Source organism: Tasmannia lanceolata, unplaced genomic scaffold (assembly GCF_043159265.1).
Source record: "Tasmannia lanceolata isolate RefF3 unplaced genomic scaffold, GAP_Taslan_0.1 ptg000013l, whole genome shotgun sequence".
NCBI classification, from domain to species: domain Eukaryota; kingdom Viridiplantae; phylum Streptophyta; class Magnoliopsida; order Canellales; family Winteraceae; genus Tasmannia; species Tasmannia lanceolata.
The window spans coordinates 817,293-834,548 of record NW_027518690.1 but is presented as its reverse complement, the minus strand read 5'-3'; the positions used below and the strand labels follow the sequence as shown (position 1 = coordinate 834,548).

General features: G+C 37.7%; 1 protein-coding gene and 1 long non-coding RNA gene across 4 annotated transcripts; one reads left to right on the top strand and one right to left on the bottom strand.

The window, feature by feature from the left end:
* Positions 1 to 4,752: 4,752 nt before the first annotated feature.
* LOC143890666 (uncharacterized) lies at positions 4,753 to 13,822 on the bottom strand. Its single transcript, XR_013255211.1, has 3 exons — positions 13,704 to 13,822; positions 13,527 to 13,570; positions 4,753 to 5,390 (listed from the first exon to the last, which is right to left on the bottom strand). It is a non-coding gene; the product is annotated as an uncharacterized LOC143890666 (long non-coding RNA).
* LOC143890665 (elongation factor 1-gamma-like) lies at positions 5,411 to 10,884 on the top strand. Of its 3 annotated transcripts, none has more exons than XM_077395349.1 (7): positions 5,411 to 5,531; positions 8,507 to 8,656; positions 8,745 to 8,805; positions 8,921 to 8,973; positions 9,076 to 9,177; positions 9,353 to 9,857; positions 10,270 to 10,884. In XM_077395349.1, the coding sequence occupies exons 2-7, from the start codon at positions 8,603 to 8,605 to the stop codon at positions 10,647 to 10,649; spliced, it is 1,155 nt and encodes a 384-aa protein (XP_077251464.1). In that variant the 5' UTR covers positions 5,411 to 5,531; positions 8,507 to 8,602; the 3' UTR covers positions 10,650 to 10,884. The 3 variants fall into 3 exon arrangements, with proteins under 3 accessions (XP_077251464.1, XP_077251463.1, XP_077251465.1); XM_077395348.1 differs by lacking the exon at positions 5,411 to 5,531 and adding an exon at positions 5,890 to 6,082; XM_077395350.1 differs by lacking the exon at positions 5,411 to 5,531 and adding an exon at positions 6,386 to 6,453.
* Positions 13,823 to 17,256: the final 3,434 nt, after the last annotated feature.

Here is a 17,256-nt window from a genome sequence, read left to right as displayed (position 1 = left end):
ATGTGAGTGTAATTTCTGCTTCTATGAGTTGAGTTGATTCAAGCGTTTGATTCAGCATTGTTTGATTGTAATTACAACATTGTTTAATTACGGCATTGTTTGATTCAAGTGTAATGTGAGTGTAATTACATCATTGTTTGATTCAAGTGTAATGTGAGTGTAATTTCTACTTCTATGAGTTGAGTTGCCCTGCCAAACAAGAATTTTCCTTAAAAATTGCGTCAACGTGAAAAAACCAGACCCGACCCGACCCGAGATATTTCTCGGGTAGGGTTGGGTTCTCCAAAACCCGACCCGCCCGACCCGAGTTGCAGCCCTAAGATTTTGTATGATAGTAAGCCCGTATGGTCCAGTATTTTTCAATAGGTACAGTACGTCTCATAGTTAGCAAAATTCCGTTTTAATGGCGTTTTTTTTTTTAATCACGTTTTATTGGTTTGTTGTTTAAACTTTGAGGAAAACGCTTTAAACAAGGCTAAAACAAGTTTTAAATGTATTAAACATTTTCTTTTGTCAACTTTCCAACTTTACCCCACTACATTACGATACTTGACTTTTTTTGGCGAATTACTATGTATTTGAAGAGGAATGATAAAATGAAGGGTGCCCTTGCAAAAGCCCATCTACAAGGGTGCTCACATTGGTCAGTCTCAACAAATTGCATTTATTGCTCTTTAGGTTTTTATTTTTCTGCGCCATTTTTTTACATTTATGTGCCCTTATAATTGCACTTTATAGAGATGGACCAATGGGGGCGCCCTTGGAGCTGGTTTTTGCAAGGGCGACGGTCATTTTATCATTCCTAGTATATGAATGCTTTTTTTTTACATGAGAAGGGGGTGGTCCAGGAAGAAAAATCGGCAAATATATAATTTCCCTATTTATATATAGAGAGAGTTGCCATAAATGAGTTTTGGATAGTCCAATATTTTATGAAAGGGAAAACTACTAGAAACTCCCTGGATAAAAACAAATCTACAAGAATCCCCCCAAAGTTTTCTTAATTACTAATACCACCTTATTGTGCTTCAAAAAGCTTTTAATCTTTTATTTTACCCATTTTGCCCTTGTTTATATTACCTTTACTTGTAGATTTGTAGGTAGGGCTGCAACAGGGTCGGGTTGGGTCGAGTTTTTCAAAACCCTAGCCCAACCCTGTATCCCATTATTTCGGCCCTGACCCTGAGTAAGGGCCGAAAAACCTCAACCCATGGCCCGCCCTACAGGGCTCAGTGCTGGCCCTGGCCCGCCCTGATTGGCCCTGATTGGGCAGGGTCGGGTCGGGCAGGCCCTAATTGACCCTAGTGCAAATACCTGTTAAGAGTGCAAAAAATAAAGCAACCGCTTATCATATAGAACAAAATGATCAATAAATAGAGAAAGGGAACAAAATAAGACAATATGAATTCAACAACATGCGGGCAACAGAGACAATTAATAATAATAATAATCTAAAGAAACATCAATCCTAGATAATAGAAAACATTAGAAAAAGAAACATGCATAGATAGTTCAATTCTATAATATAAAACTTAGGGTCGGGCCGGGTCAGGGTACTCGAGGCATTAACCCAGAACCCGACCTGACCTGAGTCAGGATCTAAAAACATGAACCCTGACCCACCCTCAGGGTTGGAAAATCCAGCCCTGACCCTGTTCAGGGCAGGGCGGGTCAGGGCTGACAGGGCCAAACTTGCACCCCTACTTGTAGGTAATGTAGAAATCCTCAAATCCCAAAAAGCTCTCCTACATTAAATCATTTAAATGTCTCTCTCTCTCTCTCTCTCTCTCTCTCTCTCTCTCTCTCTCTCTCTCTCTCAAATATAGTCCATTTTTTTTTCAAATAGTACTGTCTATGCCACACTGTATGATGATCCTAACCGTCCACTTGATGGGACACAACTTAGATAGGTTATGGCCTCTAAATCATTTCCATAGGATAATCCTACGCAAAAAGTACCATCCAGGCCACACCATAGAATGATCAAACCATCCATTTGGTAGGCCACAAGGTAAATCGGTTGTGGGCTCAAAATCGTTTCCATAGAATAATCCTACCCCTCTGATCTATAGGGTTTGATCTTGAACGGCATATTATGGAAACCTCTATTGATCGACTATTGGAGGGTAGGGATCCATCCTATGCAAATGATTTTGGGGCCACAACCTATTTATGTTGTGGCCCATCAAATGGATGATTTTGGATCGTCCTAGGGTTTGACCTGGACCGTACTTTTTGAAAAATAATAGACTAAATGGGATTGCACAATATAAAATCTCATTTAAGAGAGAGAAATCTTGCCTTTAATTAAGGGAGAGAGAATTTCAAACGATTTAATCTTGCCTTTATCGTTGAAAGGAGAGATATTAGAGATTTCTACATTGTCTATAGCTAAAGTTAATGTAACGATGGGTAAAATGAGGAAAATAAAAGATTAAAAGCTATTTAAGGCACAAGAACGTAGTATTGGTAGTTAAGAAAATTTTGGGGGAATCTTGTAAATACATTTTGATGCAGGGGTTTTTAGTAGTTTTCCCTTTATAAAAAGTATTGTATGGCTTACATAGGATGATCAAAACCGTCCATTTAATGGGCCACATTGTAAATATGTTGTGCCTCAAAAATCTTTTGCGTAGGATGATCCCGACCCTCCGATCTATAGAGGTTTTCAAAATTTGCAGTTTCTCTATAGGTCGGAGGGCTGGATCATCCTATGCAAATAACTTTTTGGACACGACCTATTTACGTTGTGGCCCATCAAATGGATAGATTGGATCGCCACACTCAGTTTTAAATGATGTTTTTTTTTAAAACACATTTTATTGGTGAGGAATGATAAATGCAAGGGCCCTCTTTATGCAAGGGCTAAAGAAGGGCCCTTGAATAGATCCACATCATCAAATATGTTGTGGCCCATCAAATGGACGGTCTGGATCATCCTATGATGTAAGACGTACAGTACCTTTTGAAAAATACTGGACCATACGGGTAAATTGGTTGCCCTGTCCCAACGATTAGTTACACCTCAAGAATCGATGGGATGGGAACACTATTTTACCCCTAATACTGTTGATGGGTGAGGCCCACAGTCTCTACCCAAACCTATTATGAATTAATGGCCTGCAAATCACGGCAATCCTAACATTCAATAGTGTGTATTTTTAATCGTTGAATATGAACCGTTGGATTGATTTCATTTTTGGCCAATCTATGTTTTCAGCAACAACAAAAAAAAAAAAATACAGTAGTGGATTCTAAACTCACAGGCGCCCTTACAGAAAAGGCCTGAAAGGGCGCCCCCATTGGCTGAACGTGGCCGCATTTAGTACTCTTTGACTTTTGACATTATAAATGCAACGACGTTCAGCCAATGGGGGCGCCCTTTCAACCCTTTTCAGTGAGGGCGCCTGTGAGTTTAGAATACCTCGTGTTATTGTTACACGATTGATTATATTTTTTTTTTTCGGCCATAGGATATCCAAAGCAAGGTCCGTTAGATGGATGGTTGAGATCAGTCATATGTAGGGCCCTTTTGTGAGATTTTGAACGGCCCTCGTTGTATTACAAATTTACAATGAGAGAGAGAGAGAGAGAGAGTTTCAGCATGTAAGAAATGATTCTTCTTCCCTTTTTTATCTTTTTTTTACTCGGTCATGTCGCCGATATGACGAAGTTCCTCCGGAGCCAAGTTCTGTTCAATTAATTTCAAATTCAAAGAAGCGCAAAGATTCCAATCATTATTTTCTAGGGAGAGAGGGAAATCAAATTCGTGAAAATACAAATAAAACAAAAAACAATTTTTAGAATTTCCGCACGACACGTAGGAAATTTAAGGGAGGAACCAGGGCTGCATGCAATGTGAATCCTCCTCTCTCTCTCTCTCTCTATATATATATATATATATATATATATATATAACTAGTGGGACTATCGAACGGGTCGAACAAAAATGTATACTTTAAAACTTCTTTCTTTCAAACAATGAAAGAAAGAAGAAGATAGACTTACAAGAAAAATACAATCATAAGATGGATTTGCTAGGGACCATCGCAAAAGGCATTTCGCAGATGGTATGTCGCATGTCATACCAGTCACAAAGGCTCACTTTTTAGTAAATTTTGTCATCATTCACCAGGTGTCTGGTCTGATATGTGACAGATCATCTGTGAAATGCCTTTTGCGATGGTCCCTAGCAAATCACATCACAAGAAGGTTAGAAATCAGTATTATAAAATATAACTGTTTTACAAAGGGTCTGAAGAAATGTCAACCAATATGGGTTTGTACAATGCTCAAATGCTTTATAAAATGATTTGCCCTAACCTAATGTGCGAAGATTATCATCCCTTTAGCCAGTTAAATCTTGATTTATAAGAAACCATGAAATTGTCATTAGGGTCGTGATACCTTAGAATTCATGATGGGACATCACTAGTTGAAGCTGAGGCCTCTCTTCAAGTCAAAAATAAATAAATAAAAAACTTCATCTATTCAAGATGGTCAGATTACAAATACCCTTTGAATCATCATTCAGCAGCAGCCAAACAGATGTATTTCAAAATATTAGATAGACAAAGGGCTTTGAGAGCATGAAACCCAAACCCAAGAAGAATTAGAAATGTTATCCAAGAAAATGCAAAAAAAAAAATAGAGAGATAGAAGAAGAAAATGCATGAAAAATACAAAAAGACCAATTGGTCTGGAAGGAAACCAAGAAACCTAAGATGAAGAAGAAAATCTAAGAAGAAGAAGAAAATCTAAGAAGAAGAAGAAGAAGAAGAGGGAAAATATGGAAGTAAAAATAATCAACCATATACCACAGTTTATTCTGCTCATAACTTCCTTTCTGCAGGCCATTACTGGTCTTGGAAGAAATCTTCCAGAGATTGTGGGGCTACAAGTACAACAGAGCCCAAGAAATCTTCAGGAAATCAGGGTTTAGGGATTTGGCGTTGATGGGGTATGAAAAAACAACAACTAATTAGCTGTCGACACGTAGCCCCAGAAGGGCCCACCACAAATCCAGCATCAGCACAGGGGTAATCCGGTAATTACCTAAGAGTGGGTAAACCTAAACCCACAAAAGAGCCGACACCTGTATTGGGGTAGGTAATCCAACCACCCCATGTCTCTCTCTATAAAAGGCATCTCAAGGCTCAAAGCATGGGGTAATAACTTCTAAGTTACCACTCCTAAATATTTGGCTCTGCACTTCTGCTCATACTGACTTGAGTGTCGAAGGGCCCGTCCAGAGCAACGACTCCGGGTTGGTCTTCTGACCTCGTGTGCTCTTGTGCAGGACTCAGCTCCTTCACTTCGGCTCCTCGGGTCCTCCAGCTCAGCTCTTACGTCACTGCCGTATCTATTACCGATTTTAGGCCTAACAGGCGCTTTTGGAGAGAGAGAGAGAGAAAGAGCAAAAATCCGTCAAAAAATCTAGTGAAAATCTAGGGAACGCAAAATTCAGTGAAAATCTAGTGAAAATTTAATGAAAATCTGAGGAGCTGTGCCACATCAGTGTGCACGCCACGGTAAGCTCTGATACCTCTTTAACCCTCAAACCTCTTTAAAATCTTCAGGAAATCAGCGTTTGGTGCTTTTATTGAGAGAGAGAGAGAGCAAAAATCCGTCAAAAATCTAGTGAAAATCAAGGGAATACAAAATCCGGGGAAATTTTAATGAAAATTTAATGAAAATCTAATGAAAATCTCATGAAAATCTGAGGAGGTTGTGCCACGTCACAGTGAACCCTCATACCTCTTTATATATATATATATATATATATATATATATATATATATATATATATATATATATATATATATATATATATATATATATATATATATATATATAGATATCCAAAGTTTGGTTCAGAGACAGGGTTTCTGAATTTGCCCAGGATTTCTTCTTCTTTTTCATTATAGAGTGAGGCATTTTTTGGGTTTTTTTTTTTCTCCATTTTTGTTTAACCAGGTTGATTAAGCTTTTGTGTTTTGCATCGAAACTGAAATTGGGTTCTCTCATTTTGATCAAATATTGTATTGAAGCAAACCCCTCTATCCATTTAATCATGGCTCTGGTGAGTTTTTTTTTTTTTAATTTAATTTGGGCTTTTAGGGTTTATTGAGATTCAATATTTTCTATTATACAGTTTATGCAAGATATAAAACAAGAAGAAAAGAAGGCTATTTTTAAAAATAAATAAATTATGATGTGGTGCTTGTTCCATGAAAGACCTTGGTTTTTTTCTTTTTAATGATATATTTTGGGACTTTTTAGTGTTTTGATTGAATGCCCATTGTTGATTAGTCTAAGTCTCTCACTTCATTCTTTGTCCATTGTTCCCTTTTTTTGTAGTCTTTGGCCATGCTACAAAAAATCACAGTGATCCTATCCATCCGATAAGTGACATTTTAATGGCCATCAAATGGTAACCAGTCTACAATTAACGTAAGAAAGAGTACTCATCAGATATTTGCCATTGTTCAATCCCTGTAATTTTTGCTTCCTATTAGGGCCCAACATGTAGATGTCTGGATCCTGCTACTGTATCGTGTATGGTGATTATGTGCTAAAAATTTAGATGGACAAGACATTACTGCTTCATATTATTAAATTTTCCGTGAATGGGATTGACCAATTCCGGTAATTTTGCTCTCTGTTAGAGCCCAACATGTGGACGAACCAGATCCTCCTACTCTACAGTCATAGTTGTTAAAATCGTACTATTCATGTTTTGAATTGTAAGATTCAAATTGAATTGAATGGAGGCTTGAACAATTCAAATTGGAAGGAAGAATCGTTTCCATAAAAAAACACATGTTTTTTTTAGATTTTTATGAATTTTTTTTACGATTTTATGATCCATTTTCTTTGTTTTGCTAATTTTTTTGTAATGGGTCTTTTATGGTTAGAAATAAATCGCAAATAAACCGCTCGCTCCAACTTATAACCTAAAGCAAGTAAAGAAAATCCTAACTCTGTTCTTCTCCTTCTTCTTTTTCTCCTCTTCTCTCTTCTTATTCTTCTCCCCATCCTTCCTACTTCTAACAATAGCAGCCGCATGTTTTTGTTCTCGGTTGTAGGGTTTTTTTTCATGTTTAATTCAACAACGATTTAAGTCTTGCTTGTTATGTATTTTGAGAACTGAATGGACTCACAATGGGTTCTCAAAATCTAAAACAAAGAGGGACATTTGACTGTTGCTTCAGCATATCTTTGCCAAGTTATTTTTTGTCTATTACAAGGGTTTTTTCTCCCTATTTCAATGATTTTTTTATTTCGGATTTTGAGAATTAATTGTGATTTCAATGATTTAGGCCTATTTCTTTTGCATTTTGAGAGCTTACTGTGATATCAATATAGAAATCATTTAAATGATTTAGGCCCTATTGCTTTTGGATCTTGAGAACTATAATCACCATACAATTAATATACTTAATATGGGGCATATGGGCTTTAATTCAAAACAAATAGGGCCCTAGTATGGAAATCTCTATTTAATGATTTATCTCCTGTTTGTTATCCCCCTTTTCAATTATTTAGGTTTTATTTGTTTTTGAATTTTGAGAAAAGATTGTAATTTCAATATGGAAATCATTTCAATATACTTTGTTTACTTGTATGATGATTAATTGTATGACGATAATTATAGAATTGAATATGTGCTTTATTTATTTTTATGATAAATTATATGATGATTTACTATATGATGAATATTGTTTGTACATTGCATAGTAATTTATTATGCGATGAATATAGTTTGTACTTTGGTTTACTAATCATAGAATTTTATATCTAATTTAATGATTTTGAATGAAAAATAGATAATTACTCATTTTATTCAAAAGAGTAATGCTAGGGAAACGGATTTAGAGCCGAGCAAGAGAACGAACAAATCGGTTATTTCCATGACATCACAAGTGACATACAATTGTTCCCTTGTTCAAGTTTCTTTGGGTTATAAGAATTCACCTGACTTGGTCAAGTTAAGGGAGTACTCAGTCGAGTCGACCTAGCCAACTCGGATTTTCCAAGGCTGAGTTTTTGTCTGCATCGCGTTTTCGTAACACTGGACGTAACAACATAAAAGGAAAGGGTATTCCATGCCTGAAGTTTGTCTCCTTTCTCTTATTCATAGGGAAGGAAACTCCTCTACTATTTTGGGGTTTCTTGCTCGGCAATGATTGTTTGGCACCGGATGTCTAGATCGTATTCTTTTTCTTTCTTCTCTTTGTATTTTGCGTCTACCTTAGCTTTGGCTAGCCTAGCTGTCTTGATTGTTAAAATTTCACTTGGTCAAAAAAATTACGGATTTTTTTGTCTGTTCTACTGTCTAATTTTGGGATATAGTGTGGACTTAATTTGGAGTATGAGGGACATTAGATTATTTGATTTGTTAATCAAGTGACTTAAGCCTAGATCTCTTACAATTTCCGGGAGCAATGTATTGTAAGCTTTTAGTCTGGAGTTTTATTGTGGTACTGTTGTGTGTACTTTGTAGGTGTTGCATGTAGGAAATGGATTCAAATATGCTTTTAAGATACTCATTGCAGCGGAGTACACAGGGGTCAAAGTTGAATTGGCTCAGCATTTCGAGATGGGTGTCTCAAATAAAAGTCCTGAGTATCTTCAAATGAACCCTATTGGAAAGGTACACTAGTATGTTTTGTCCAAGGGAAAGCTTGTGGGTTGCCATTCACTTCATTCTTTGATCCTGTTTGCTTGAAAATGCTCTGCAGGTTCCTGTATTACTGACACCTGATGGTCCCATATTTGAGAGCAATGCCATAGCAAGTTATGGTGAGACTATATTTCTGTTTCCTCAAATTTGGAATCCTTTTTTTTTTTAATCAGTTTCCTCAAATTTGGAATCCTAATGTTAGCCTTGTTATTACTTATGGGTCCTGTTCTACAGTTGCTCGTTTGAAGGGTGACAATACTCTTTTTGGGTCTTCCCTCATCGAATATGTAAGATTTTTAAGCTCACATGCACATTTAATGTTAGTAAGAACTGTCATTATTTTTCTGTGGATTAAATTCTTTACAATTTTTACATCTTGTTGTTCACAGGCTCGCGTTGAGCAATGGATTTATTTTGCGTCATTGGAGATTGATGCAAACATTATGCAGTGGTTCCTACCCAGAATTGGGTATTCGGTGCACCTTCCTCAGGTTTGTTAAGTGGTCATAACCCATGTGTTTCTTTTTTCTTTTTCTTTTTCCTGATGCCATTGGGTATCCCCACCCCAATTTTTAGGATAACCCATGTGCTTCTCCATACAAGAGTATGACACATTTAGTAATTCATTTCCTTCTAATATCTCTTCATGATTTTTTCTACGTGAAGGCCGAAGAAGCTTCCATTTCTGCTTTGAAGAGGGCACTAGCTGCTTTGAATACTCATCTAGCTATGAACACTTACCTCGTGGGGGAATCTGTAACACTTGCTGACATTGTCATGACTTGTAACTTGTACGTGGGATTCAAACAGGTCATGACTAAGACCTTTACCTCAGAGTTCCCTCATGTTGAGAGATACTTCTGGACCCTGATTAATCAACCAAATTTCTTCAAGTTTTTTGGTGAGTTAAAGCAGGTTGAATCTATTCCACCTGCTCGGTCATTGGGAAGACCTGCTCCGCCAAAAGAGTCTGCAAAGACCATTGATGAACTAAAGAAAGAGGCGAAGAGAGAAAACAAGCCTAAAGTGGAGGATGCAAAGGAAGAAGAGGCACCCAAACCCAAGCCAAAAAATCCTCTCGATTTGCTTCCCCCGAGCAAGATGATATTGGATGAATGGAAGAGGCTTTACTCAAATACCAAGTCCAACTTTCGTGAAGTTGCAATAAAAGGTATTGTTGTTTTAATGTTTGATGTCATTAAATTATGGTCAAATTTTCCGCATTTTTAAACACCGTAGCACCTGATTTCCATTGTACACAGTCTTGTGTGTTTACTTCAGATGGCTTTCCTTTTTCTTTTATATACCAAATTACAAGGCTTAATATTCTTTTTTTTTTTGAAATGGTGAATCATATTAAAATGGAAAGGGAAGCCCAAGGTGGGACAGCCCAATAGAACAGATTACAAGATAAGAAAGCAGAAACAGAAAAACAACAGAACAAGACATGGCTGATCAAGGGGGAAAATAATCAAACCATTGTAAAGAGTCACTATTCACACCCCTCTTGGCTAACAAATCAGCCTTGTCCAAATTAAATTGGCTAAAGTATTTATCCAGCTTTGTTTTGTTCATCTATGCAGGATTTTGGGATATGTATGATCCTGAAGGATACTCTCTCTGGTTTTGTGACTACAAATATAATGACGAGAACACCGTCTCATTTGTCACCTTGAACAAGGTGGGTGGTTTTCTGCAGCGCATGGATTTGGCTCGCAAGTATGCATTCGGGAAGATGTTGGTTATCGGTTCAGAGCCACCATATAAGGTGAAGGGTTTGTGGCTCTTCCGAGGACAAGAGATACCTCAGTTCGTGATGGATGAGTGCTACGACATGGAACTGTACGAGTGGATCAAAGTAGACATATCAGATGAAGCCCAGAAGGAGCGTGTGAATGCGATGATAGAAGATCAAGAACCTTTTGAGGGGGAGGCTCTATTGGATGCCAAGTGTTTCAAGTGAGACTGCATTCAATGCCCTGTTCTGACTGGGTATGTTAATGAGATCCAATAAAAACTATAGGTGAAACTCTATTTAAATTTGAAGTGATAGATAGAATACACCATGGCATTTTCTTTCAAAGTGATCTGTGGCTTAGAGGATAGGTATACCTTTTAATCTCTTGAACAGATCAACAGTTTTATCATTTTGGTATGCAGACAATTATTTATCCAATTTTCTTCATTAGGTTTGCTTATGTTTTGGTACTTGAATGGCTCCTTAACCTGATGGTTGTTTACTTGATCATGCATATTGTGTTCCTATGTCATTAAGTTGATGATGTATGTATATATGCTTGCATCATTAAGTTTCAGTTGCAAGTTTATTGAAGAGCAGAGTTTTGGTATCAATGCTTCGTTGTGTGCTTTGAGTATTGAAGATCAGGGATTTAGTAGCCTTAAATGTGTTTCACACACCTTTGTCGATGATGGAGATAGTTAGAACAATGGCAAGTGAAGTGATATATTCGCTGCCTTTTCTTCCCTGGTCCAGCCTTGTCTAGTGTATTTATGACTACTCTTTTTACACTACTAGGGAGTGGCACATGGAAGAAAAATGGGCGAATATATCATTTTCCAATGGAGAAATAAAAACTTTGAGGCTAACCAATCTAGGCAATTTGGCGAAAAGCCATTTCACGGCTCACTTTCAGATGAATTAAATGAATAAGACAAAATCGCTAAAAAGTGAGCCTGTGAATGTTTTTTCCTTACAAAAGTGAGCCCCTAATGGCTCTCAGAGAAATTGTGTAGCAAATCCCCAATATTTATTATGGTAATAAGACAATCCTAGCCATTCAACTTCCCACCAAATGGTGGACATGCAGGCTCACAAGATCAACGGTCGTGATCTCATACAAATCTAATACGTGTACAGTGTAAAATAAAGGAATAGAGAACCCAGATTTTTTTCCATGCCTTAACTGATGCTAGCAAACCACATCATCCTATAAAGGGGATTTGCTAGGTTCCATCGCAAAAGTCATTTCGTGGCTGGTCTGTCGCACGTCAAACCGTAGTGGCTGGTCTATACGTGCGATGGACCCTAGCAATTCCCACTATAAAATTTGGGGTTCTCTATCTCTTTTATTTATACTGTACACGTCTCAGATTTGTTATGAGATCACGTCAGTTGATCTTGTGAGCCTGCATGTCCACCATTTGGGGCCTAAAATCAAGGAAGTTGAATGGCTAGAATTGTCTTATTACCATAATAAATATTGGGGATTTGCTACACAATGATATATTCGCCCCATTTTTCTTCCATGTGCCACTCCCTAGTAGTGTAAAAAGAGTAGTCATAAATACACTAGACAAGGTTGGACCAGGGAAGAAAAGGCAGCGAATATATCACTTCACTTTTCCATTGTGTTACCATTGTTCTAATTGGGTCACTATCTCCATCATCAACATTCCACGTATATGGTGGGACTTCAAGCCACATCTTTGATCCAATAAGTGCACCTTCTATCTCCATCATCGACATTCCATGTGTTACGAAGAGGGCTTACGAAAGCCAATGGAAAGATCATAATCGAATTGGACTAGATGAGACTCAAGCCTTAATGGACGAGTGAATATGGGTCACTATGGACCAATGCCGGAATGGGCATGAATGGGCCTCGATGTGCGAGACATCATGGGGTGGGTTTGAATTACCGATCCTCATGGAATTTGAAATTCTCTTCCAGGCATGCACTTCCAAAGGAATTAAGCGCCTCAACTGAAAGGAATCTTTTCAGGCACGCACCTTAAGAAAGGTACCTCAACTGAAATAAAAATTGAAGATTCGAAAAGGATGAGAGAAAAGAAAAATAAGATGAGTGACTACGAATGGCTGGCGGATGCGGAACATTGTAAAAAATGTCAACAATGGGTTAAAGGGATGGTGCAAATATCAAAATTGGAGGTGTATGATAAGACGGGCTTCGAAGAGAACAATGGAGTTAAAAACTACAAGAAGGAAACTTTTGGAAAAATTAGAACCAATGGAGGCCAATAACAATTTGAAGGAATGTAATAATCACATTTGGGGTGCTGTTTTACTCCTTCAATATCTCTTACACTAAGATTGAGAGTGTGTCACGCAAGGAGAGCTCTTCATCATTACCGACATGCATCTATGACAGACCACGTCTGCCGAGATAAAACATTTTGATGTGGAACACAGCACTTGAGTAAACGAGAAAAAAAAAATATTAATAAGTTGGAAGATTGTTGTAGAGTGGCTCGGGTGATAAAGCATGGGAAACACCGGATGAAGTGGATCGCCTTAAGCGGCAGAAGGTAGAGGGCTGGGAGAGATGGGGAGTGATTGTGAACGAGGCTTATGCGACCATGGAATACTGACAGTGAGAAAGAGAGATCGAGCAAAGGAAATCCACCCGGAAGACAAGGTTCTTAGACAGGACAAGTAGATACTGATCTTGGTTTTAGAAGATGTTCTTAGAAAGGCCTGGCAGGGGAAAGAGGGTTTTTGGATCTGCAATGGTGAGAATATGGATGGCGGGGTGGACTGCCGATCTGCAATGGTGAGAATAACAATGGAAAAAGATTATAATAGAAGATTCTAGTGTAGCCTAATTTCTAATTCAACCTTATTGCTTAATATCTAGGTTGCATCTCTTAACCTACTTGCCTAATCTACACCAAGACGATCCAACGGTGAATCTCAACCAAATCCAACGTCTCACATATTCCAACATAACTAAATTATATAAAAAAAAAAACAATAGCCTTCTTTTCTTCCTGTTTCATTTCATGCATAAATTGTATAAATAGAAAATATTGAATCTCAATAAACCCTAAAAGCCCTAATTAAATTAAATAAAAAACTCACCAGAGCCATGATTAAATGGAAAGAGGTGTGCTTCAATACAAGATCTGATCAAAAACAGAGAATCCAATTTTAGTTTCTATGCAAAACACAAAAGCTTAATCGATCTGCTTAAACAAAAAAGGAAAAAAAAATCCCAAAAAATATGCGTCACTCTATAATGAGAAAGAAGAAGAAAACCTGGGAAAATGGGAAAATTCAGAAACCCTGTATATGAAGCAAATCCAAGATAGATATATATAATTAGGTATGAGGATTAACTGGGCACGCTGACCCCCTCAGATTTTCGTTAGATTTTCGTTAGATTTTCATTAGATTTTCTCTGGATTTTGCGTTCCCCGGGTTTTCACTAGATTTTTGACCGATTTTTGCTCCCTGGATTTTCACTAGATTTTTTACCGATTTTTGCTCTCTCTCTCGAACCCTGATTTCTGGAAGATTTTTTGGGCTCTACTGTAGCCCCACAATTTCAAAAGATTTCTTCCAAGATTAGTAATGGCCCAGTGAAAGGAAGTAGGGCTGCAACTCGAGCCGGGCTTTACCCGACCCGCATCGACCCGACCCGAAAATAGCCTGGGTTGGGTTCAGGTTTCATGGGTTTCGGGTCGAGCCGGGTTGAGCATTCAAAAGCCCGCATGAATCTTGGGTCGAGCCGGGTTTGAAGGGGCCCGACCCGAGTTACATAAGTTATAGTATGTACATTTTTTTCTATTGTTAGTTAAAAGTTAAAAGTGAAAACCCATGCACCCACTGTTATTGTATGTGAGTGTAATTTTTGCTTCTATGAGTTGAGTTGATTCAAGTGTTTGATTCAGCATTGTTTGATTGTAATTACAACATTGTTTGATTACAGTGTTTGATTCAAGTGTAATGTGAGTGCAATTACATCATTGTTTGATTCAAGTGTAATGTGAGTGTAATTTCTGCTTCTATGAGTTGAGTTGGCTTGCCAAACAAGAATTTTCCTTAAAAAATTGCGTCAACGTGAAAAAACCCGACCCGAGATTTATCATGAGTAGGGCCGGGTTTGGGAATCGTGGGTTTTCCGAAAAGAAACCCGACCCGACCCAACCCGAGATATTTCTCGGGTAGGGTTGGGTTCTCCAAAACCCAACCCGCCCGACCCGAGTTGCAGCCCTAAAAGAAAGTTATGAGCAGAATAAGCTGTGGTATACGTTTGATTTTTTTTGGGAAATATTTTTTTTTATGAGGGCACGCCTCACTTTATTAAAAGTACTGTATGACCCACACCATTGGATGATCCAAACCGTCCATTAGATGGGCCACAGCCTAAATAGGTTGTGCCTCAAAAATCATTTCCATAGGTTGATCCTAACCCTCCGATCTGAATGTTAGAGGGTTGATCCTAACCCAATAATTTTTGAGGCACAACCTATTTAGGCTATGGCCCATCCAATAGATGGTTTGGATCATCTTATGGTGCGGGCCATACCGCACTTTTAATAAACTGAGGAGTGCCCTCATCAAAATACAGTAGTGCAGATAACATTTCACTTTTTTTTTTTTTTTTTTACTTCCTTGTTTTCCCTCTTCTTTTTCTTCATCTTAGGTCTCTTGGTTACCTTCCATTTTCTGCTTCTAACTCTCTAATTTTTTTTTTGCACTTTCTTATTCTTAAATTTCTTGCATTTTCTTCCAGAACATTTCTGCTTCTTCTTGGGTTTTGGTTTTCTTACTCTCAAAGCCTTTTGTCTGTCTAATATTTTGAAATACATCTGATTCTAAAGGTGTATTTGTCTCCTGTGTAATCTGACCATCTTGAATAGATTTAGTTTAGTTTTTTTTTGGGAAATGATATACCCCTCCCCCCCCCCCCTTCAACATTAATCGTTAAGTTTTAAAGGCAAAGAAAAACAATTAAGGGGGTAAATTTATCCTCAAGCAGTGACCATTCTCAAAAAAACCGTTAAAGGGAGGATGTTATCCATTTAAGGGGGAGAAAATATTATTTTCCATTTTTTTTCCTTTTTACTTGAAGAGAGGCCTCAGCTTCAGCCAAAGATAAGGAGGTATCATGACCCTAATGACAATATCGTGGTTTCTTAAAAATCAAGCTTTTAACTGGCGAAAGGGATAATCTTCGCACATTAGGTTGGGGCAAATCATTTTATAAAGCTTTTGAGCATTGTACACAACCCATATTGGTTGACATTTCTTCAGTGATCTTTTGTAAAACAACAGTTATATTATATAATACTTGTTTTTAATCTTCTTGTGATGGATTTGCTAGGGACCATCGCAGAAGGCATTTTGCAGATAGTGTGTCGCATGTCAGACCAGCCGCCTCGTGAATGATGACATAATCTGCTGAAAAAGTGAGCCTCTACAGCTGGTCTGACATGCGACAAACCATCTGCGAAATGCATCTGTGATGGTCCTTAGCAAATCCCTCTTATGACTTCTTCTTTCTTTCATTCTTTGAAGAAGGAGTTTTAAAGTATATTTTTTTTGTTTGATCGCACGGTGTCCCACTAGTTATCTATATATATCTACTATAATAAGCTGGATGGAAAAGAAGAAATTTTTTTGATTTTTTTGAAAATTCTATGAGAATTACACATCACTTTTTTTTACTTTTTTTAACAAATGCACCCATTCAACACACATATTTTCAATCCTACCCTCTCCTTTATGCTTTTAACAAAGGCACCCATTAAAGCCATATAATTTCAATCTTAACCCCCTCCTGTATGGTTTTTTAATAAAAAATCTATAGGGTGATCTTAATCATCCGATTTAAGAGGAATTATGGAAACATCTATAGATTGGAGGGCTAGGATCAGCCTATAGAAATGATTTTTGGGGCACAACCTCGGTTTGGATTAACCTATGACGTGGTCCGTACAGTTCTTTGTCGGCCCGTGCATCGTGCGTCGCACGGGGTTTTTTACTAGTAAAGAGTAAAGGGGGTTCAGTGTGCATACTGACGTTCCTCTTTCAATTTCCTACGTGGCTTGTGGAAATTCTAAACATTCTTTTTTGTTTTATTTGGATTTTCGAGAATTTAATTTCTCTCACTCCCTACAAAATAATGATTGGAATCTTCGTGCTTCTTTGAATTTGAAATTAATTCTCGAGAGGAACTTCGTCATATTGGCGAAATGGCCGAGTAAAAAACCACCACGTGGCATTTTGAGCAAATAAAAAGAAGGACAAAAATGGGGACAAGAACATTTCTTACATTCTGAAACTCTCTCTCTCTCTCTCATTGTAATACAATGAGGGGCGTTAAAAATCTCACAAAGGGACCTACATATGACTGATCTCAACCATCCATCTAACGGACCTTGCTTTGGATATCCTATGACCTATATTTTTTTGTTGTTGTTGTTGAAGAACATAGATTGGCCAAAAGCAAAATCAATCCAACGGTTCATATTCAACGATTAAAAATACACACTATTGAATGTTAGGATTTCATGATTGCCGTGATTTGCATGCCATTAATTCATAATAGGTTTGGGTAGAGATGGTGGACCCCACCCATCAACAATATTAGGGGTAAAATAGTGGCCCCATCAATCGATTCTTGAGGTGTAAATAATCGATGGGACGGGCAACCATTTTACCTGTATGGTCCAGTATTTTTCAAAAGGTATTGTACGTTTTACGTCATAGGATGATACAAACCGTCCATTTGACGGGCCACAAGGTAAATAGGTCGTGCCCTAAAATTCATTTACATAGGATGATCCAGCCCTCCGATCTATAG

Bases quoted from the DNA above. Each gene is read 5' to 3' on its own strand.
- LOC143890665 (XM_077395348.1), top strand. The intron at 8,657-8,744 runs GTACACTAGTAT...AATGCTCTGCAG, and splicing joins AAATGAACCCTATTGGAAAG to GTTCCTGTATTACTGACACC. The intron at 9,178-9,352 runs GTTTGTTAAGTG...TTCTACGTGAAG, and splicing joins ATTCGGTGCACCTTCCTCAG to GCCGAAGAAGCTTCCATTTC.